This window comes from Miniopterus schreibersii, assembly GCF_964146895.1.
Source record: "Miniopterus schreibersii genome assembly, chromosome: 1".
NCBI classification, from domain to species: domain Eukaryota; kingdom Metazoa; phylum Chordata; class Mammalia; order Chiroptera; family Miniopteridae; genus Miniopterus; species Miniopterus schreibersii.
The window spans coordinates 1,482,107-1,503,159 of NC_138101.1; the positions used below are offsets into that span (position 1 = coordinate 1,482,107).

A 21,053-nucleotide genomic window follows, 5' to 3' on the forward strand; every position below is an offset into this window, starting at 1 on the left:
CTTTACTTACAGCTGCAGCCTTGTGCTGCTCTGTGTAGACATAATCACTAGTAAAGTGTCCTCAGGCATGGTGACCCCTGAAAGTCAGAGCTGCCCACTAGGAGATGGCTTTGCAGAGAGCTCAGTAGAGCCAACATCCCCGAGGGTCATGGGGCGCCTGCAGAGTAGTTTAGTCAGGGCTATGTTTGGGTTTTGCCAAAGGTCAATGTAAGTTTGATTTTCTTTGGTGCCTTTTCTCTGGTTGTGGAGTCTCGTAAGCTCTTCAGAAGTAACGGGCAGGTCTTGCCAAGGTGGGTGTGGCGGGAGCGGACTCTTGGGGAGTTGTTCCTGGGCTCCTGTGTCGTCCTCTGGCTCCTGTCTCACGTGTCCCAGGGCCAGGGTTTGTGGGCTCATCAAGCCCTCACTGGGGTCACGGTGCTTTGGTCCTGGTGTCCTCGCTGAGCCAGGATAGATGGAAGTGACAGTGCCATGCACTCCTGCAGGTGCTGGAGATGTTCATCCTGGTCCTGCAGCAGTGCCACAAGGAGAGCGAGGACAAGTGGAAGCGGCTGTCCCGGCAGGTCGCCGACATCATCCTCCCGATGCTGGCCAAACAGCAGGTGTGTCCCGTATTCTCACTGTTGTAATGGGGAGGAGCCTGAAGGGTGGGCGCTTATACCAGCCTTTCATTAAATCATGTACAGTCACTTTCCCATAGTTGTCAGTTTAGGTCCTGGGACAAAGGAGTTTCCACTCACCACCTCCCAGTGACCCGCAGGTTGCTGTCATCTCCTGTTCTACAATCGTGGAACCTAAGGCTCAGGGATGTTCCGTAGGTTTCCCAAAGGCTCCTGGTCTCTGGACCATGTCTGCCACCAGAGTGCAGGATGCTCTGCACCTGTTCGCAGCAACACCTTTGTCACCAGGGTGGGTCCCCCCAGGACAGCTCGCCAGCTGCCAGCCAAGCTCTGGGTCTCCAGCACTGTGCTCATCTGGTCGTCCGCCTGGCGGGTTCTCTGGGCACACGATGCTTGGGCTCTTGGTGCTCGAGGGGGCATGGAGGCACTGCGGTCCTTACTGTCTGTGAAACTTCAGCCTGACCCCAGTATCATACGATTGTCACCTGAGACCACTTAGATGGGGTGTCTTGGCTTCTGGTGGGATTGATAGAGGGCAGTTTTAAGAAACTTGAATTTGGTGTTTTAAGGTGGTCAGGATTTCATTCCTGTAGATATGTATTTTTAGAGTCATCCACCAAAAGCTTTGTTCCATATTCTTACCCATCGCGGCACAGTCTGAGGAGGGTGGAGGGTGGGGGCCGAGTGCTCAGTCAGTGCCCAGCTCCGTGTCTGCCACGCTGGACCTGTGAGAGCACGGATGTGGAGCTCGTCACAGTGCCCGCCGGGCAGCCAGGCACAGACGTGTCACATTCACAGGTAGTGCTGGCACGGATGCAGGTACCGGCACAGACACCCAGGGAACAGCCTAGGTAAGGAAACCCTGCCCCGTGGAGGGACAGTGGGATTGGAATGGGGGTGGAGGAGAGAGACAGAAAGTCCGTTAGTGTGTAAAACATCAGGTGAGAGGAAGTGCTGGGCAGAAAATGCAGGAGAGAAGGGCAGGGTCCAGGCTGTGCTGTGCTGTCCCCTCCGTGAAGTTGGGGTGAACTTGCAGTCATGCTGAACCCAGCAGGTCCCTCGGCAGAGAGCTCCAGGCAGAGTGCTGCAACATCGACCCTGAGGTGGGAGCAGCCTGCTGGGGTGAAGAGCGACAAGAAGCTGGTGTGGGGGAGGGGGCAGCGATAGGGGAGGACACATAGGGCCTCTCAGCTGGTGCCCGATACTTTGGGAAGCCACAGGGCATTTGGTACAGGGAGTGGCACGGTGTGATTAGAGTTGAGAACAGATTCGGGATGGGGGAGGGCAGAGCAGGGAGGCCCACGGAGACACGGAATGGTGCGGACCAGGTGGTAGGAGTGACGTGGCCAGGAGTAGTCCTCTGTTGGGTGGTCCAGAGTAGACAGAACTTGTCAGCTCTGCTGATGACGTAGGTGTGGGGGTGAGAGGAGGGCTACTGTCTGCAAGGGGAGGGACTGGGGAGCAGGTTTCATGAGGAGGCAGAGCCGGAGCTGGGGCATTCAGCTGGGGCACCTGGTAGGCATGTGGGGTGGCTGCCACAGGCATTGGGACATAGGGTTTTGGCGTCATTGGGAGAGAGCTGGGCAGGGGTAAACATGTGACTGCACGAGGTCACCATGGGACCCATGGTAGCTGAGGGGAAGAGAGGTCTGAGCTCCACACTGGGGTAGCCCCAGCTTAGAGCAGAAGTGAAGGGGAGCCCTTGAGGATGTGGGGAAGGGACAGCCAGTGCTGGAGAAGGAAGGGCAGACAAGCCTGGCGTCCTTAAAAGCCAGGGCGGGGGCGGGGGCAGGGCGGGGCTACTGAGAGGCCAAGTCCATGAGCCCCAGGGACTGAGCCTGCTCTTGGCAGGCCCAGGGGAGCAGGGCAGGTGGAGCGGAGGGAGCAGGAACCCCGCTGTGTGTCAGTGAGAGTTACTCTAAGAAGGAGCACACATGGGTCCCATGGGTGGCTCCCCGAGGAGGAGAGGGGTCAGAGGAGAGTTAAGTTAGGAGAAAGGATGGCCTATGTGTGCACTGAGAGCAAAAGCCAGGGGGGATTGGCAATGCAGGACCCATAACATTGCCACTGTAGTGTCCCTGAGCAGACACCAGATGCGGGTTAGGGGTGGCTGCATAAGGGCAGTAGGCACTGGCAGTGGGCACCCAGGAAGAGGCAGAGTTGGCATGGGTGTGGTCCAGGAGTTAGGAGCTCCCAGGTCTCCATTGTTCCCTTGTGGCTCAGCGCTGTGTGGGTTCAGATCTGCACCTGGAGAAATCATCTCCTCCCAGAGATGCTGACCCTGTACAGACGTGGGTTAGTGATGGAGATTGGAAACCGTCAGCCCCCGTCGTCCTCCGCGGGGGCTGGGGAAGCTGGATACACTGAGGTTGGGACTTAGCAAGGAATGTCTTGTATCCTCTAAAAATGTTGAGTTTGAAAGCCTGTTGCCTTGGGAGGTCTCGTATTTTTAAGGAAAAAAGCAGGGACATTTACATGACTTATCAAAACCCGTCAATCAGAAACCCCTCTGGTTGGGGCATGGGGAAGGCCGAAGGAGAGGGATACACAGGCTGTTCCATTGGTCACTGAGTGGCTGGAGGGATGGGTGCAGGTAAAGCGAAGACAAATGAAGAGGGTGGCTTCCCAAGGTGGCTGATGGGTATGTCGGGGGTGCAGTTCCAGCTAATTTTTTTTGTTCTTTTTTGTATTTGAATCTTTTACAGAAAATGTATGTTGTTTATATAATGAAAATCTGCATGAAAGGTTTGCTTTGTGTAAAGGTGTAGTGGTACAGTGGTGCTCTCGAGTGTTTGCCTGGTCGACACTGACGTTAAAACACCTTATGTGCCGGGTGGTGAAGGGATGGTCAGGATTGTCTGACCGGAGCCATCTGTCCTGAGCATAAGTGTCGGCTTTTTGCTGTTTAATTGCAGATGCATATTGATTCTCACGAAGCCCTTGGTGTGTTAAACACTTTGTTTGAGATTTTGGCCCCTTCCTCCCTGCGGCCCGTGGACATGCTTTTACGGAGCATGTTCGTCACGCCAGACACCATGGTGAGTACCTGCCCCCTCGAGGTGGCATCTTAGACTCAGCCCTGCAGCGCAGTTCATCCCTATCAACGCGGCCCCGCTGGGCCAGGGTGGGACCAGAGGGCTGGCACTTTACACCAGTTCCTACTGGGGAGATGCAGCTGTGTGGAACCACACTTCAGAACCATGGGCCTGGGATCTGTTGGCAGAAAGGTAGAAGCGGGTTAATTCTTATCCTGAAATTGGCCATCAAGGAAAACCTAATTCTCTCTTTCCATTCACTATAACAGACATGTTTTCCTTCTTCAGGCATCCGTGAGCACTGTCCAGCTCTGGATCTCGGGAATCCTGGCCATTTTGAGGGTGCTCATCTCCCAGTCGACTGAAGACATTGTCCTTTCCCGCATCCAGGAGCTGTCCTTCTCTCCATACCTAATCTCATGTCCGATGATTCATAGGCTAAGAGATGGGGACAGTGATTCAGTGGCAGAAGGACACAGTGAAGAGAGACAGGGGAAGAGTTTGCCAGAAGAAACATTCTCAAGGTATGCTGTATATCTGACCCTTCTAGTTCCCTTCCTTCTGCAGCCCACGGGGTGTTGGTGATCAGAAAGTTGGACTAGCTCCTCTGCGAGCTGGGTGAAGACGGTGCCCTGTGTTGGCCCTTGATTCATGCCTCTCTCCTGGCTCAGTCACAGTCTGCCTAACGTCCTCCTGAGACACGGCGCCGTGGGGCTCACTGCAACAGTGGGAGGCGGCCTGCCCTGGGCACAGGCCATTCAGAATATAAGAGGACCCACCAGAAGTGCTGGCTGTACTCAACACTGTCCGTAATACAACCTCCCTGCCAGGGTGGCCGCTCCACCATGCTCCCTACAGGATACTGTGGTAGCAAATTGTGTCTGCTCCCCAATTGTTTAGAGGCTCCTTGAGGGCTACGACCCTGATTCAGGCACTGCAGACGCTGCCCTGGACAAGTGTGTGCCCACCTTGGCTGACTTGGGCCCTCACTGAGGCAGAGCAGCTTAGAGGACATGTCGTGGGCACAGTTTCTGCCGTGTGTGCTTTCAAGCTGGGACCATCATAATATGCACTTAGCTGCCCTTCGTGGTCATCATTAGGGTTGCCATGTGTTTGGTGATGAGCCCAGGAGGCCCCTGTGGCCCCTTCTGTTTGTCAGGTCAGCAGGAGCCTGAGCTCCCTCTGTCACATTGAGCAGGTAGCTAAGATGATGAGATTAAATTCCTGTGCTGTTATCAGCATCCTCACAGGCCACGTGCAGTGTTGTCCTCCTGACAGTGCCCTGAGGGTAGTGCAGCTGCTGCCACCTCCACGTGAGGAAGGAGATGCGGAGGGCGCAGGGTCTGTCCAGGGGCGGGCTTCAGCGTGCCATGGCTTCCTCTGCTTTCCCCACCCTTCCACACTACAGATAGTGTCTCCTGCATACACTTTCATATGTCTGCCTCACCTCAGTGCCCTGCAGTGTCCCCAGTCCCCATCACCATGTCCCTTTCTGCACAGGTTTCTCCTACAGCTGGTTGGCATTCTCTTAGAGGACATTGTCACGAAACAGCTGAGAGTGGAGATGAGTGAGCAGCAGCATACTTTCTATTGCCAGGAACTGGGCACGTTGCTCATGTGTCTGATCCACATCTTCAAGTCTGGTAGGTGCACCCACCCGCCCGCAGGAGCGCGTGCCTGTCCTGACCCTACCGGACTGCAGGCCCATCCTACCTGCCCGCTAGAGAGCTGTGGGCACTTGAAATGTGGCCTGTGTGATTGAGGAGCTACTTTAATTTGGCTTAATTAACTTAAATGTGAACAGCGGCTGGTGGCTCCCATGTTAGGACAGGTCTGATGAAGGCAGTGCGCTGTGCTGAGGAGCCTGGGGCTGGGCATTGGGCCCGTGGGCTTGCTGCTGTTGTCTTTGGACATTGGTTGGTCTGATATGTGTGGCTAAGGTGCACTCATGCACGTGTAAATGTCTATTTGTACCTTCTCATTTATTTTGACTATTTCTTTTAAAGACATCAGAGGGCAGAATTACTTTGGTTGGTTTTGAGAGAGAGTTGAAGTAACTCTTGTTGCACTTTTATGTAAATAAGGTGCAGTTAGCATGTAGAGTTGGTGTGCTGAAGCTCTAGGCCTGTAGCTGGTGTAAGGCCTCCTGTGCCCACATGCTCTCCATGTCCACGTGGTGGGCCCCTCCCCACCGCAATCAGACACTCGGACGAGGGCAGCAGTGGGTGACAGGGCCGTCTCTGACCCTTTGGAGGCAGGAGAGCTGAGCTGGAGGGCTCCCTCCCAGTACTCTCAAAGGGGCGATCCCTGCCTTATGTGTGGGACAAAGTAGGGATACAGGCAGAGGGAGACAGCTCTTCCTGGGGTAATAAGCTGACATGGGCTGACATTCACGCATGGGCAAGGGTGAGGGCTGCTGATGGCTCTGATGCAGAAATGACAGCATCCTCCGGGCAGGAGGCACCTTTCATGGAGAGTCCCAGTCTCTCTGCCACTTGTTGTGGCCCCCGTAACCTCTGTAGTTGCTACCCCTCAGTCTGAGCAAGCCCAGAAGCCCTTTGGTCAGCAGGAGTGGGTGTGGAGAGGCCTGCTGGCCCCTTTGAATACTATGTGCAGGAAAGCCGTGCGTGGTCTTCTGTGAAATCTTCTCCTAGCTACAACGTGTTGGACCTCGATGAGCAACAAAGATTTTTCCCTTAATCAGTGTTCTTTTGGGTCTGTTTCTAGGAATGTTCCGGAGAATCACAGCAGCTGCGTCTAGACTCTTCACGGCAGACAGCTCCGATGGCAGTTTCTATGGCCTGGAGAGCTTGAATGCGCGGGTGCGCTCCATGATCCCCACACATCCGGCCCTCGTGCTGCTCTGGTGCCAGATCCTGCTGCTTGTCAGCCACACTGACTACCGCTGGTGGGCCGAGGTGCAGCAGACCCCCAGGTGGGTCCCCACTGGCCTCGCTGCTGAGCCTCAGAGCCTTGAGGCTTGGCCCCTTTTCCATGGGCTTTGTAAAGATTCTTCTGAGTGTCTGTCTTTGTTTCACGGGCACTATTGTAGGGAAAGTATGTGGTCTGACTGGAGGCACTCGGATCACTGCTGCTTTTTCAGTGTGATTTGTTTGACAAGTTCTTTGACACTGTCCTGTCTTGTGGGCGGTTCTCCATGCCGCATCCCTCCTGCTAGGTTCTCAGCCTTAAATTGGTCCCAGAGCCAGACGTGTCGCAATGTCTTCACTTCTTATGAGTTAAATATGGTTCTGGTTGTTCTTAGACAATGAAGTAATTATTTAGCAACATTTCAGAACTGTTTGGGAATAACTTATTTTTTATTATTTAAAAAGACTCATGAAGTACTTGATTGTGGGTGGCCTTGGTTTTGCAGAAACTTTTCAGCTTTAAGCCTCAGTTTCTAGGTACTGTCCCATTGAGACATTAGTACTCATGAGGAAAATGCTTAGGTAAAAAGTCTTTCCTCATACAAAAGGGGCATCATTCTGACTCTCTTCAGATCACCCCTCCTGCCTCATTTCCATCCAGAATATTTCCAACCCCCTGGCCTTGGCCTTTGTGAGCTTTAGGGGTTTCTCCCACGTGCCGGGTTCCTTCTCCTACAGCTCTTCCCCACCTCTTTCCCCGTTTCTCTTCTTTCTTTTCAGTCTTTAAACAGCTTTTCCTTTGAGATGTTTCCTTTGAGGCTCCCCCACGTCATATCTCCTGCCTTGTACCCAGTCTCTGTTAGATGCCACAGAGCACTCTGTGTTTGCCTTTTTAGCTCTTATCACCCACCATTAAATGGTGGCTATACGTAAAAAAAAATTCACAGCCCAGCCAGCATGGCTCAGTGGTTGAGCATCAACCTAGGATCCAGGAGATCTCGGTTCGATTCCCAGTCAGGGCACATGCCCAGGTTGTGGGCTTGATCCCCAGCAGGGGGCGTGCAGGAGGCAGCCGATCAATGACTCATCATTGGTGTTTCTATCTCTCTCCCTCTCCCTCCTCTCTAAAATCAATGTATTTCAATAAAGATATTTCAATAAAGATATATTTATTGATTTCAGAGAGAAGGGAGAGGGAGAGAGAGAAAACATCAATGATGAGAGTCACTGATCGGCTGCCTCCTGCACGCCCCCTGCTGGGGATTGAGCTTACAACCCGGGCATGTGCCCAGACTGGGAATCGAACTGCGATCTCCTGGATCCTAGGTCGATGCTCAACTGCTGAGCCATGCCTGGCAGGGCAAGATATATTTTAAAAAATAATAATTTATAAGCTCTTTAAGGCCAGAGACTGTCTCGTTTACCTTAAAATTCCCAGTACCTTCCACGTAAAAGGTACACTTGAATGGTCTGGATCAGACCCAGAAGTCAGAGGGGCTGTTTGCGAGTGTGAAGTGTTGGGGTAGAGCTGAGTCTCCGAGTGTAACCCCATCTCTGAGAAGACGAGTGAGGAGGAGAAAGTGAGCAGTCGCCTTCACGGTGGAGAGCTGGTTTTGCAGAGGTGCTGGTTTTGCAGGGTTTCTATGACAGCATATATGCTGCAGGCATGTCTGGAGTTGTTAGTGTTTTATTGGCAATCGAATCAAAATAGGAGCCGAAAGGTCTTCTGGCCACTGACGGCTTCATGCAGACCAAAGGGGGCTCTAGCAGCCAGTGAGCTGGAGTAAGTGTGCTGGCGGGGGCGCAGCTCCGTGGAATTCTGTGCGGTTGGCATTTTCCTACCTGCCTGTGAAGTCCTCTGTGGCTGCAGTTTCCCACCTGTGCTCTGCTGTTGCTCAGAGTGGGCAGCTGAGAGCACTCAGCACACGCACACCGCACGCAGCGGCCTTAAGTCCCACTTCAGAACCAGAACTAAACCGAACTGCCTTCAGTATTTTGAAAGCAAGCTTGCTGCCGCCTGAAACCTTATCATGCCTCTGTGCTCCTTCCAGAAGACGCAGTCTGTCCAGCACAAAGTCGCTGAATCCCCAGATGTCTGGAGAGGAGGAGGACTCCGACTTGGCGTCCAAACTCGGGATGTGCAACAGAGAAATCGTCCGGCGAGGCGCCCTCATCCTCTTCTGCGATTACGTCGTAAGTGCGGGCGCACGAGAGGGCGGTGGGCCTGGAGGATGCCAGGCAGGAGGCTCTGGACAGGCCGCCTCCGGTCAGATGGGCCGCCCTGTCCCAGCCGAAGTCCAGAACTAAAGTTTAGTTCTGCTCTGACATAAGTGGAAACCAGGCGTGGCCATTGGTCACGAGCTTTTGAGTGTGTCTGTGGAAGGGATCATCCAGCTACCCTTGCGGAGCTCACATGGAGGTGGCTCCATGCCAGGCGGATCGTGGGCAGTCTTGTTGCCGAGGGAAGCAGTGTGGTGATAACAATAGAAACAGGATGAGTGTGGGCTGGAGTGGGGTTCTGAGTAACTGCTTTTTTTAGTCTGTGGAGAAGGTGCTAGATGTTCATCACTACATTTTAACATAGATTCCTGTTTGATGACATTTTTTTAAAAAATAACTTGAATTTTTGACCAGAAAACTAACATCACATATTTAACATAGAAAATTTCCAAAAACCAAATATGTAAACAAAAGAAAAAAATTTTCCTCTAATTGTATTACTGAAGAGTTCCTTAAATTTGTTACGTTTTGGTTGGGGTTTAGTACTTTTCCCGCACCTATGTTAAAAACACTCGTTTCTTGGTATGAACGTGACACCATATACATGATGCTGTTGCCCAGCAGGTCGTTGTTAAACATCTGAATCGGAAAAGGAAGTAGGGAGTAGGCCTCAGGATAGTTATTCTGTTGTGGTAGCAGTTCATTAATATTAATTTTTCTATGTTGAAATGGCTTTTCTACCTTGTTACACTTCTGAAAAATAATTACATAATGCGTATGTATTCCAAAATGGGTATTTCTTATTTCCTTATAAACCTTAAGTGAAGTGGCCTCCCTTTCTAGTTGGCACGTGGGATCCATTCGTATTTTGAATTCAGGAATTGTCAAAACTGTGACAATTATAGGGAATTCTCTTTTTCCACTGACCTGTTACAAGACTGAAGGAAGAGTAATTGAGAAGACCCTCAGCAGGCCAGACTGAAGCCTGGGAGAGAGCTCCTCCCCTATGCTCCTTGGGGCAGACACTGGCTGTTCTCAGTGAGGCTGTAGTCTGGGATTTGCTTCCCCTTTGCTCCTCTGGCCTTTTCTGGGTGTTGACGTCTGTCCTCTCCGGTCTCCTTGACAGTGAGTCTTCAATCATCTTTTTCCGCAGTGTCAGAACCTACACGATTCTGAGCACTTGACGTGGCTGATTGTCAACCACATCCAAGACCTAATCAGTCTGTCCCACGAGCCTCCCGTGCAGGACTTCATTAGTGCTGTTCACCGGAATTCCGCCGCCAGTGGCCTTTTCATCCAAGCCATTCAGTCTCGCTGTGAAAACCTCTCGGCTGTAAGTCTCCCTGGTGCCAGCTGTTGTCAGTCAGTTTTCTGTACCTGCTAAACAGAGTGTTGGAATTTTTAACTGTTGACTTCCAACTGGCAGAACCCTCTTTCCCTCTCTCTATGCAGCCCACCACCCTGAAGAAAACGCTTCAGTGCTTGGAAGGGATCCACCTCAGCCAGTCGGGCGCCGTGTTGACGCTGTATGTGGACAAGCTCTTGTGCACTCCGTTCCGCGTGCTGGCTCGCATGGTTGACACACTTGCTTGTCGCCGGGTAGAAATGCTTTTGGCTGCAAATTTACAGGTACTGAACAAAACACGGACGCTGGTTCTTAGTGGAAACCTAGCAGGGCGAGCCAGACAGTCGGCTGTGCTTCCTCTGCAGGCACGTTTCCCATACAGCCCCGAGAGAAACACGTGTGTGTGTGAGTGATTGTCCTGTGTGTTTGACATGGGTGCTCTTGTACCTTCCTCTAGCCTGCCTTTTCTAGGTAGATGCACACGTCAGTGTATCCTGCCTTTGCTACAGTAGACGCACACGATGAGCACTGTTGTCGATCGGTCGTGTGTGGCAAACCTCTGACTTGTGCCTGTCTACTTTAGAGCAGCATGGCCCAGCTGCCAGTGGAAGAACTGAACAGAATCCAGGAGCACCTGCAGAGCAGCGGGCTTGCTCACAGGTAATGCCGGAGCCAGGTGCTCCCTGCTTTGGATATAAAGATTTGTAAGGGGATAAACTCACAGGACAGGAGGTGGATGTGCTTCCTGGATGGGTTTGCTGCAGAGGGCCCCAGGGCCTTAGTACAGAGCCTCATTGCCTTAAACACACTGGGCTCACGTATAAAAGGTCAGGAACAGCTGGCAGAATCCCCTGCTGCACGGAGGGAGGTGTGCCTGCGCACCCGTTGCTTTTTGAGGTGGTATGTACTCGCAGTGCCTCTGTGTGCTGTGACTAGTGGGAACATGGGTTACCAGCTTTATCTTAGCAAGATCAAAGCGTGTAGTCTAACTGCTAAGCGAGAGTGGCCAACTCCAAGAGACCTTGCCCAATTCTGGGCCTGCATCTTGTTAAACTTTATTGCTTTATAGCTATTTATCACCTAATTTGTTTGCAAAGTCTTTAGAGTCTTATCAGAAATCATGACATCTGTATATGAGTGTGTTTCCATGACTGTGAAGAAAATGAAGAGAAGCTTTTACCTTATTTCCTCCCAAGGGGGGCCATGGAACATGTGAGAGGAGAGAATATAATCATTCGCTGTGATTCCTTAGAGCAACTGGTTGAAGGTGTCTAATTGGGGAGGGCGTGACTGCAGGAGGGCAGGGCTGGTGCGTGGGGCCCAGCTTGGGATTCCCTCTCGGGACTCAGTGCTGAGCTATGTTGAACTTCTCACGTCACTCTCATAGCAGATGACAGGAGGTCAAGCTATTCCTATTGTCTGACCCTAGAGTTACTGCTCAGCCTGGCTGAGGAAGAGTGTGAATATCTTGCATCCGATGAGGTGGTCCTTCTGTTGAATGAACATAATGGGTATAAACTATGTCTGTTGGGCACTTTGTGCACACGGATCTTAGAGCAAAGGGTCTGTGTTGCATTTATAAAGAACATTCTTACTGGGGTTATTTCTTGTGTTGCCTATTGCAGTGTGAGTATGAATGAAAGTTCTGAAAAACATTTATGGGGCATAAACTGTGCTTATTAAAAGTAAACTTATTGGGGTGTTGATCAGAAGTAGCTCTGAAGGAAGCGTCTGTCATGTTGTATGTCAGTTTAAGAAACACTGTTGTTTCCTCCTGTGAGGCTGGGCTTTAACCCACGTGTGGTTGGATTCCAGACACCAGAGGCTCTACTCCCTGCTGGACAGGCTTCGTCTCTCCACCGCACCAGGGTCGCGTGGCCCCTCTCCTCCTGTCACGTCCCACCCGCTGGATGGGGATGGGCCCCTGGCAATTGAGACAGTGAGTCCAGACAAGGTAAGTGTCCAGTGTGTCTGTATGTGGCACGTGGGCCCAGTCTGGCACTGAGTGTGCAGCAGTGATTCAGGTAGGGGGACATCATGGCACGAGGCACAGCTCCAGAGGGCTCCCACCTGCTCTCTTCTGCCCAGGGTCCCATTGTGGACATGATGCCTGAGGTCTAGCCCAAGTTTTAGCAGGGGTGTGGGGTGAGAAAGGAGATGCTGAATTGGGACACTTGCGGTTAGCATCCGGGGTGTTGATGGGAGGGGGAGGAGTTGGTTGACTGCAGCCCACACACAGGGCCACTTGGCCTGTCTCCCTCTTCTCACACCGGCTGGCCTCCTGCATGTGAAGCTCCTCCCTGCCAGGACCCTGGTACGTTATCATGACCTTCTGCACTCAAACCTCAGACCTAGGGACCACTCGGAGAGCCTTCCTACTCTACTTCCTAGGGGGGTTCAGTTTAAACATGAATTGGATTTAAAAAACCAGCAGCCCAGCCCAGTACAGCAGAAGCCCAGGTCTCTGCTCTCAGGTTCAGTCTGTTAAGCATTTCTGCTGTGCTGGCCCTGGGGGGGGGAGGGGTGAGGCTACTGCGCAGCAGCAGGTGATGGGTGCCATGCCAGACTGGGGGGGTGCGGGCATGGTGCCTGCTGCCTCAGACTGTCGCCAAGTCTGAAGGACAGGTGGCCTCACCAGGTGAAGCGGAGAAGGAGCAGGGGTTAGGTAGTAAAGCAAGTTCAGACATAGCCTTCGGAGTCCGCCCCGTGGTGGGGAGCAGCCCACATGGCCAGCCACAGGCCACTTCTGTGGAACTGTGTTCATAGCCTGGGAGGCCCCTGGCCCTCTGGTCTGGGGCAGGTGAAGACAGCACATTTCCTGTAGAGCTGAGGCCCCGAAAATCCTGCCCACTGCAGGCCGTTACCAAGCTCTCTTTCCTTCCCAGGACTGGTACGTGCGCCTGGTCCAGTCTCAGTGCTGGACGAGGTCCGACTCTGCGCTGCTGGAGGGGGCGGAGCTGGTGAATCGGATCCCTCCCGGTGACATGACTGCTTTCATGATGAACCCGGTACGGTGGGAGCCGTGACCACTGGGAATCCCTGCCTTTGCTGTTGCTGAGAAGGCACAGCTTCCCCTGTCATTGTCACTGTGCAGCCACAAGGATGCCTGCCTCTCCCGTCTTCTCAATGGCAGGGACTTGAGTCCAGTCAGGACAGGACAGTATTTCAGTCACGTTAGCATCCAGAAAGGGCCATTGGTGTTTGATTCAACTTCTCATACCTGTAAGGGAAATATGTTCCCATAAAGTACGGCCTGCCGCACCTGCTTGCTCTCGTGGGCGTGAGGAGAGGGACTGAATGGTGTCACTGGTGTCACTCAGTATAACTTAATACTCTCACGGTGCTCTGGAGACTGATCTTTAGGAAGCCCACCCCATGTGCAGTGAGGCCCACCCCCATATGCAGCAAGCCCCCTCCACCCCTACTAGATGTAGTGAGGTCCCCCACTTCCTCACTAGATGTCACAAGGTCCCATCCCCGCTCCTGATGCCATGCAGACTTGCCATGCACAGCTGGCCCAGGACACCCTTGCAAAGCTTCCGTGTCCCTGTACTCTGCTCTTGGGCAGGTCCTATGAGGAGTGGGCCCCCTTTCTGTGTCTCCCGACACCGCCTTAATGGGCTCCTCCTCAGACCTCCTGGGTGAGCAGTGAGCTAAACTTCAGCTGTTTTAGTGCTACCTTGAGATGTGCCAAGTGGGAATAAAACTGCAGGGGTCTGGGTGGGGAACAGGCCTGGGCCAGGGGTGGACGAAGAGTGTCCCCAAGTCTAATTCTCCATCAGTTTCAAAATAAGAGCTACATTGAAAAATAAAAACAGGAGAATTGGCCCCAAATCAGTTTGCTAAAGTAATTTTAAGATCCATTCTGTGAAAGCTGACTTGCTGAATGTTCTATTTGTTTAATGACCAATTTATTGAATTTTCCAAATTAGCCCAGCCCAGCTTTTAAAGGTTCTGGCTGTAAAAGACAGATTCAGTTTGGGTCACTGATGATGACATATGATTTTCTGACTGTTAACTAAAGATTGACATTCTACCTGAAAATTGGCCAAAAAATCTTTACATGGTTTTAAAAAGTTGGCAAAATAATACAAATTGCAATGCCATATGAAATGCTATGTTTCCAACCCAAATTGTGTTATTTTTATGGTACTTTGATTTATTTCAGCTGTTTTTGAACATAACCTGCCTTTTTCAGACTTTGGGATGTTCATGTGTTTCACTGATTTCTTGGATGGCACGTCAGTTGGATTCATATTTTTATCAGTTAAAGTTTTGTCATACTAAATTTTTTTTTTAAATCCTCACCTGAGGATATTTTTCCATTGCTTTTTCAGAGAGAGTGGAAGGGGGAGAGAGAGATGTGAGAGACATCAATTGGTTGCCTCCCGCACGCGTCCTAATCTTGGCCGAGCCTGCAACCGAGGTACATGCCCTTGGTCGGAATCAAGCCTGGGACCCTTCAGTCTAGAGGCTGACCCTCTAACCACTGAGCCAAACTGGCCAGGACTGTCATACTAAATTTTTTATTTCAAATAAATGTGAAGGCATAATAAAATGAAGATACTTCTTTAAAACTAAAGCGCTCCAAAGAGACCAGAAACATACTTCAGTGAACATGTTTAAGCATGGTTCAATTATTTACAGCAGAAGTAGAATATTCTTACAGTTTCTTATGTTGTGCTATCTGTGTGCCTCGGACACATTGCATTATCCTCTCTTCTGCTGTTTTTCTGCCTGATGAAAGCCTATAATTGTTGAACCTTTAATACTTGCTGCAGGAGTTCAACGTCAGCCTGTTAGCCCCATGCTTGGGCTTGGGCGTGCGGGAAATTTCTGGAGGCCTGAAGAGTCCCCTCTTTGAAGCAGCTCGAGTGGCGACTCTGGACCGGATGACCAGTGTGGTTCAGCAGCTCCCTGCCGTCCATCAGGTTTTCCAGCCCTCCCTGCCTGCGGAGCCCACCGCCTACTGGAGCCAATTGAATGATCTGTTTGGTAATTAAAGTAAAAATATCTCTTATTTACTTACTGTAAGATTTTTTTAATTGAGTACTTTTAAAGGCCTTTTTTTTTAAATTTTTATTTATTTATTGGGGCAACATTGGTCCATATGATCATACAGGTTTCAGGTGTGGGTTTCTATGTTATAAGATCTGTATATTTTACTGTGTGCTCACCACCCAAAGTCAGATCTTTTCCCATCACCATATAGTAGGGTTTTTAGGGAGAGAGGAAGGGAGAGGGAGAAAGAGAGAAACATCAATGGTGAGAGTCATAGATCGGCTGTCTCCAGCACGCCCCCTACTGGGAATCAAGCCTGCAACCTGGGCATTTGCCCTGACCGGGAATCGAACCAGCAACCTTTTGGTGCGTTGGATGATGCCCACCCATCTGAACCACACCGGCCAAATGTGGGCTAAAAATGTCTCTTATTTCTAAAAGTGCCACAGGGCCAGTACCATGTTTTGCACCAAGTAAACATACAGCAAATGCTGTTGTTCTAATAAATTGAAAGCATTTACAGAAATAACAGACATGGCACTGGGGTTCCCAGCTCCTCATGTGGCTTGGTGTGTGGTCCACTTTGCTCTTTATTGGCCCAGCCCAGGCTCTGAGCCCTGGAGGTAGCAAGGACAGAGCCTGGGAACACAGCCCCGAGTGCACACAGGCTGGAGGGCATGCAGATGTGCTGCTGAGGAACTGGGCCTCAGAAAACTGCCTGCCTGCCTTTCAGAGGTCATAAGCCTCTGCTAGAGTTCCGTCCACCCAGGAAGACCTTCTGTTTCAGGGGATGTCGTATTGTATCGCTCCCTGACCACGCTGGCCCGCGCCCTGGCCCAGTACCTGCTGGTGTTCCCCAAACTGCCCGACCACCTGCACCTTCCTCCAGAGAAGGAGAGGGACACTGTGAAGTTTGTGGTCATGACCATGGAGGTAAGGGACAGCTTGGGAACTCGGTGCAAGGGAAGGCACAGTCAGGTGTACTTGTCGCCTCATTCCAACCATGCCTGCTTGTTCACTACTGTGTCCATCCCTCACCCTCCAGAGTGCTCACACACTGATTACACAGTTGCCTTGTGACATTGGCGACCCAGAGCTGAGGAAGGGAGGCTCTGAAGTGCCAAGTCCAGGTCTGGGACCTGGACTCCACCTGCACCCATTCCCCCTACATACACCTGTGGTTGGTTCTCTATCTGTCCAGGGAGCAGGCTTAGGGGAGAGGGCGTCAGTCATAGCAGAGGGGCATCAGGGAGGAGGGCTGGGCAGGAGAAGAGGGTCAGGAGAAGCTGGGAGATTGAGGGTGAGTGCAGGCTCCTGGGGTCTCCACAGGATAGTGGGGTCAGCGTGCGCTCACATGGGAACCTACTTCCTTCATTTTAAGATGCCTTTGATTTTAGCACAAGCCGTCTATTTAAATTTTTTCTTCAGGGAAAAGGAAACATTACAAATGCAGTGTGGGTCCTAATTTTCAATACTTGAGAAATAACCTGAGAAATGTATTGTTATTTTTAATTCTCACCCGAGGATATGTTTCTACTGATCTTAGGCAGAGAGGGAAGGAGAGGGAGGGAGGGGGAGAGAGAGAGAGAGAGAAACATTGATGTGAGAGAGAAACATTGGTCAGTTGCTTCCTGCACTCCCCCCGACTGGGAGCCAAACCTTCAACCCTTTGGTACACTGGACAACACTCCAGCCAACTGAGCCACACCAGCCAGGGCAGAAATTTATTGTTTTAAGTTGAGCAGTAAACTTGGACTCTTCAGCCATGGGGTATTGAACACTGTTCATGTTAACATTTAAAATTACCCCCAAATGCGTACGTGTTGTTAGTACATTGCCTTTCATACAACTTTGGAAGACAGTCTGACCTGCACCCTTGTAGCCAGAGAGCAGAGCTGCGCTGGCAGCCTGAGCAGGGGCAGGGCCGAGCCAGCAGCAACTGCATCTGCCATGTTACGGCAGAAGGAGGTGCTGGGAGGCATTGTGCAGTCAGTTGTTCACAAAGCCCAAATAAGCGTTACCGGAAGCCAGGCTGAGTCGGATGGCTGTGACCCGTCCTCTGGATTCCATGTAGTGGAAAGGCTGGCAAGCATAGGGTTGCTCTAAAGTGACCACTGTGTGCCGGGGAGGTACTTCCTATATCGCCTACTCAGGTCTCACTGCAGCCTGCGGGATGGGCCCTGCCATGCCCACTCTACAGGTGAGGAGAACAGGGTACCTCTGTCTGTGACTTGCTCAGGTTCACCCAGCTAGGACATAGCCACTCTGGTATTGAAGCCAAAGCTGGCTGTCTCCAGAACCCCTGCCCTCAAATGTAGCCTTCTTGACCACGACAGACGCAAGGCCAGTGCTTTCTGGGCCCTGAGGAAGAGCCTGGCCTGAAGGTGGCCAGGGATGGATTTCTAGGAGCCCACGGAGCTAAAGGAAAGGGTTCAGCCAGGTCAGGGTGGCCATCCTGGCAGAGAGGGGAGCCAGGCACTGGGGAGCAGGTGGTCAGGATTGAACAGAGGGAGTGGGAATGCAGGCCCATCCGTCTGGAAGGGTGGGGTGTTTGGGACTTGGCCTCTCAGTGGAGTCCCCGGTGGTTCCTTGACAGCCAGGAGTTGTCTGCTTCCCTGGCAGCACCGGCTGCAAGTTTAGGAAGGAAACCGGGTCTGAGCCTCTAATGCAGATCTTGCCCTCAGGCGCTGTCGTGGCATCTGATCCATGAGCAGGTCCCACTGAGTCTGGACCTGCAGGCAGGCCTGGACTGCTGCTGCCTGGCCCTGCAGCTACCCGGCCTCTGGAGTGCACTGGCCTCCCCGGAGATGGTGACCCACACCTGCTCCCTCGTCCACTGCGTCCGCTTCATCCTGGAAGCCAGTGAGTTGGTGACCTCAGTGGGTGTCTGTCCTCTGTCACTTGAACCAGTGTTCAGCTCCACAGATCTACTCACAGACATGTATTCTGTGTCACCCGTTTGCGAGGTGCTGAGTTAGGGGTTGGGGGGTCGAGGTGGATACGATATGGGCGTAGTCTTCAGGGCTGTGAGGTTTGCACTAGGACCCAACTTGAAATTGCCTTTGCAGTCATTTTGCTTAGACTTTGGAGTTCCAGCTTTTGTAAAAATATGTCCCTCTGATCTCTGGCCCTGGTTGGCTGTTTCGTGCTCTTCACCCTGAGTAATTGTGGATCAGTAAGATTACGTTCAGAAGACGACTGGTTTTCTGCTGCGGCCGAAGTGCTTGTTTCTATACCGCATTGTAATGCTAATATGTTGCCAAGTAGAAATGAGTTATTCTTTTCAAGGGACAGTGTCCTCAACAGGGGTCATTAGCCAAAGTTTTTAATAAATTGGACATTATAGTTTACATGTTGGAGGGTGTTTTGAAGTTTTGTGTTTTTAAATTGAACATTATAGAGTGGTATTTTGAAGTGTCACTGTTTAAATTATTCTCATCTGTGCATTTGTAGTCGACTTGAAAATGAAGATCCAGGGAGTAATTTTTCAAAGCCAGGCGTCTTGGGGGTTGCAGTGTTCTTTTAGCAGCGATGGATCATGGGCCGCCTAGTAGAGCCTTCGGGGTGGGTTGGCGGCAGCAGGCAGTTGGAAGGACTTAGAAATCTGAACCCAGGAGCCCAGCTCCTGTGCATTTCAGGTTGACCAAGACCTTGATGCCTGGGTCTGGCATGGTCTAAAGGTGTGTAAAGTCGACTCTAGGATGTCTAGACCTCATTGGACATAGTCTGTCACTGTGAAATACCACGAGGCTGCGTAAATGTGAAATTTGAACACAGAGGAATGGTAAAAGTGTTTGGAGATTCTCCTGTGTATCCTGTTACGATTTTAGTTGTGGTGCAGCCTGGGGACCAGCTTCTCGGTCCAGAAAGAAGAACAGACACCCCGAAGGCTGCCAGAGAGGATGGCGGAATCGATTCACACACGCAGAGTAAGTCAAGACCTGGGTTTGGGGCTTGAAATTCATTTATACAAGAGACATGTAAGGTGGTAAATGCGGACCCTGGGAGGCGAACCTCACTGTGTCCTGTTGCTCATCCCAACGTTGAAGGACAATTTGGGGACATTGCCCTGCACCTGCTCCTCCACTGGCCCAGGGCTCCCTGCGACTGCCAAACTCAGTAGGGGCACCACTCTCCCAGGGAGGCCCTCCCCCCCTCTGCTCCGCCCGCTCCTCTGTCCTGGCACTTCGTTCTCTATGCACTTATGGCTTCGTATGTCTCTCACCTCAGACTCTGGCCCTTTGGGGGCAGGGAGTATGTTTCCCTTCTCTGTGTTCTCACTGTTGTCATGGACCATCCAGTGTATGCTGAGTAACAAACAAATAAATAGAAATACTAAGGAACTCGCAGTTAGTGGAGGTACCCACCTGAACGTTAGGTAACCTGAGTGTATATTTCAGCCGTCTCTTTTGGTGGATTTTTAAATAAAAATTCCTACTTTTCCTACAGAAACAAAAGCCTGCATCTATTCACTCAACCCTACTCTAGACTTGGGCACGTACCTCAGTACCTGCTGTATCTTCTCTTAATCCAGGCACTTTACTCTGAGCATGGTGGCGAGGCAGGGTGGGAGGAAGACTTCTTGTCCCCAGGGCCATTCCAACCCTTCCCTGGAGAATCTGGCTGGATGCAAGGCTCCAGTTCGTCCCACAGAGATGGGGCAGGATCCCCCCTTCCCCAGGGGCACCACCTTTCTGGTTGTGGAGTGTGCCTTCTACACTGGGAGGGTGGGTGTGTTTTGACCAAATAGCCCATCCTCTCTTGACCACGGTGTCTGTTTAGGTCCCGAATACATCGCCGCAGCCTGCAGGATGGTAGCAGAGTTGGTGGAGTCTTTGCCAACCGTGCTGGCCTTGGGTCATAAAAGAAACAGTGGCACCCCCGCCTTCCTCACGCCAGTGCTCAGGAACATCGTGGTCAGCTTGGCCCGCCTGCCCCTCGTCAACAGCTACACGCGCGTACCCCCCCTGGTGAGTTGGTATTTCCCTGCAGAGCCAGGCCCCTGGCCTGAGATTCCGGCTGACCCGGATGGGCCAGCTCTGAGTCGCCTTCTCACCAGTGGCCAGGGTGCTGCATGTCGTCCCGACACTTGTCGATTTCCTCGGGCTGCAACACAGCTGGGCCAGCAGGAATGCTGACTCTTCTAAAGTGGGGTGGGACTCGCCGGCACAGACCTCTCCTGTGAATGAGCCCCTCCACCAGGGGCCCTCCCTTCACCGGCCATGGACCCGCGTGCCTGAGGGGGACAGCACACTGCGGGGGGGTGGTAACAGGACGTGTGGGGACCTGAGGGGGCCTGGGGGAGCTGGTGCTCAGCAGCCCTCTCCTCATCCTCTCAGGTCTGGAAACTTGGGTGGTCACCCACGCCGGGAGGGGATTTCGGCACGTCCTTCCCCGAGATCCCTGTGGAGTTTCTTCAGGAGAAGGAGGTCTTCAAGGAGTTCATCTACCGCATCAACACGCTAGGTGGGCCGCCACCTCCTGGGCACTGCTGCAACTGCAGCCTTGGGGAAGCCTGGCACCCGGGCAGTGCCCTCTGCCCACCCCACCTGTGAAAGCATCAGGGCTGCCCTGCTCGCAGGAACACATTTTGAGTGGATATAAAGCTGTCAGTGAGAACTTCCATCCATGTTCCTGTGTGTGAGAGTTTAATCCCAGGTTCTCATGTGTCAGGCTTGTTTGAAGTCAGGGTGGGTACCGTTGTTGTTGGTGATATGGAGCCGAGTCCAGTCTTCATGTGAGGCACCCTGCCAAGCAGTGATGGTGATTGTCTCTGCGTGTTTCCTTCTGATCACGGATGCCTGCCTCGTCTGTGGGACAGCAGATGATGTAACGAGCCCTGTGGCAAAGTGCGGAGAAAGTGGACTTTAGATGAGAGTGCTGGGCTCCAGTGTGGGCAGGTCATTCAGCCCCAAGGCCCCAGCTCTGTCATCCACCAAACAACATCCTGCCTGCTCCATAGAAC

At 52.1% G+C, this 21,053-nt stretch overlaps 1 protein-coding gene across 4 annotated transcripts in view; it reads left to right on the forward strand.

Moving 5' to 3' along the window:
* The window catches only part of HTT (huntingtin), a 96,263-nt gene that overhangs the window by 57,650 nt on the left and 17,560 nt on the right, over nt 1-21,053 (forward strand). For all 4 annotated transcript variants that reach the window (XM_081122771.1, XM_081122773.1, XM_081122772.1 and 1 more), the window contains 17 exons: nt 483-599; nt 3,533-3,655; nt 3,941-4,176; nt 5,153-5,295; nt 6,380-6,587; nt 8,574-8,715; nt 9,896-10,075; nt 10,195-10,371; nt 10,671-10,747; nt 11,903-12,041; nt 12,973-13,095; nt 14,869-15,082; nt 15,876-16,021; nt 17,773-17,950; nt 18,919-19,017; nt 19,871-20,058; nt 20,428-20,554. In XM_081122771.1, the coding sequence (XP_080978897.1) occupies nt 483-599; nt 3,533-3,655; nt 3,941-4,176; nt 5,153-5,295; nt 6,380-6,587; nt 8,574-8,715; nt 9,896-10,075; nt 10,195-10,371; nt 10,671-10,747; nt 11,903-12,041; nt 12,973-13,095; nt 14,869-15,082; nt 15,876-16,021; nt 17,773-17,950; nt 18,919-19,017; nt 19,871-20,058; nt 20,428-20,554 (2,617 nt within the window). The remainder of the gene's footprint in view (nt 1-482; nt 600-3,532; nt 3,656-3,940; nt 4,177-5,152; nt 5,296-6,379; nt 6,588-8,573; nt 8,716-9,895; nt 10,076-10,194; nt 10,372-10,670; nt 10,748-11,902; nt 12,042-12,972; nt 13,096-14,868; nt 15,083-15,875; nt 16,022-17,772; nt 17,951-18,918; nt 19,018-19,870; nt 20,059-20,427; nt 20,555-21,053) is intronic.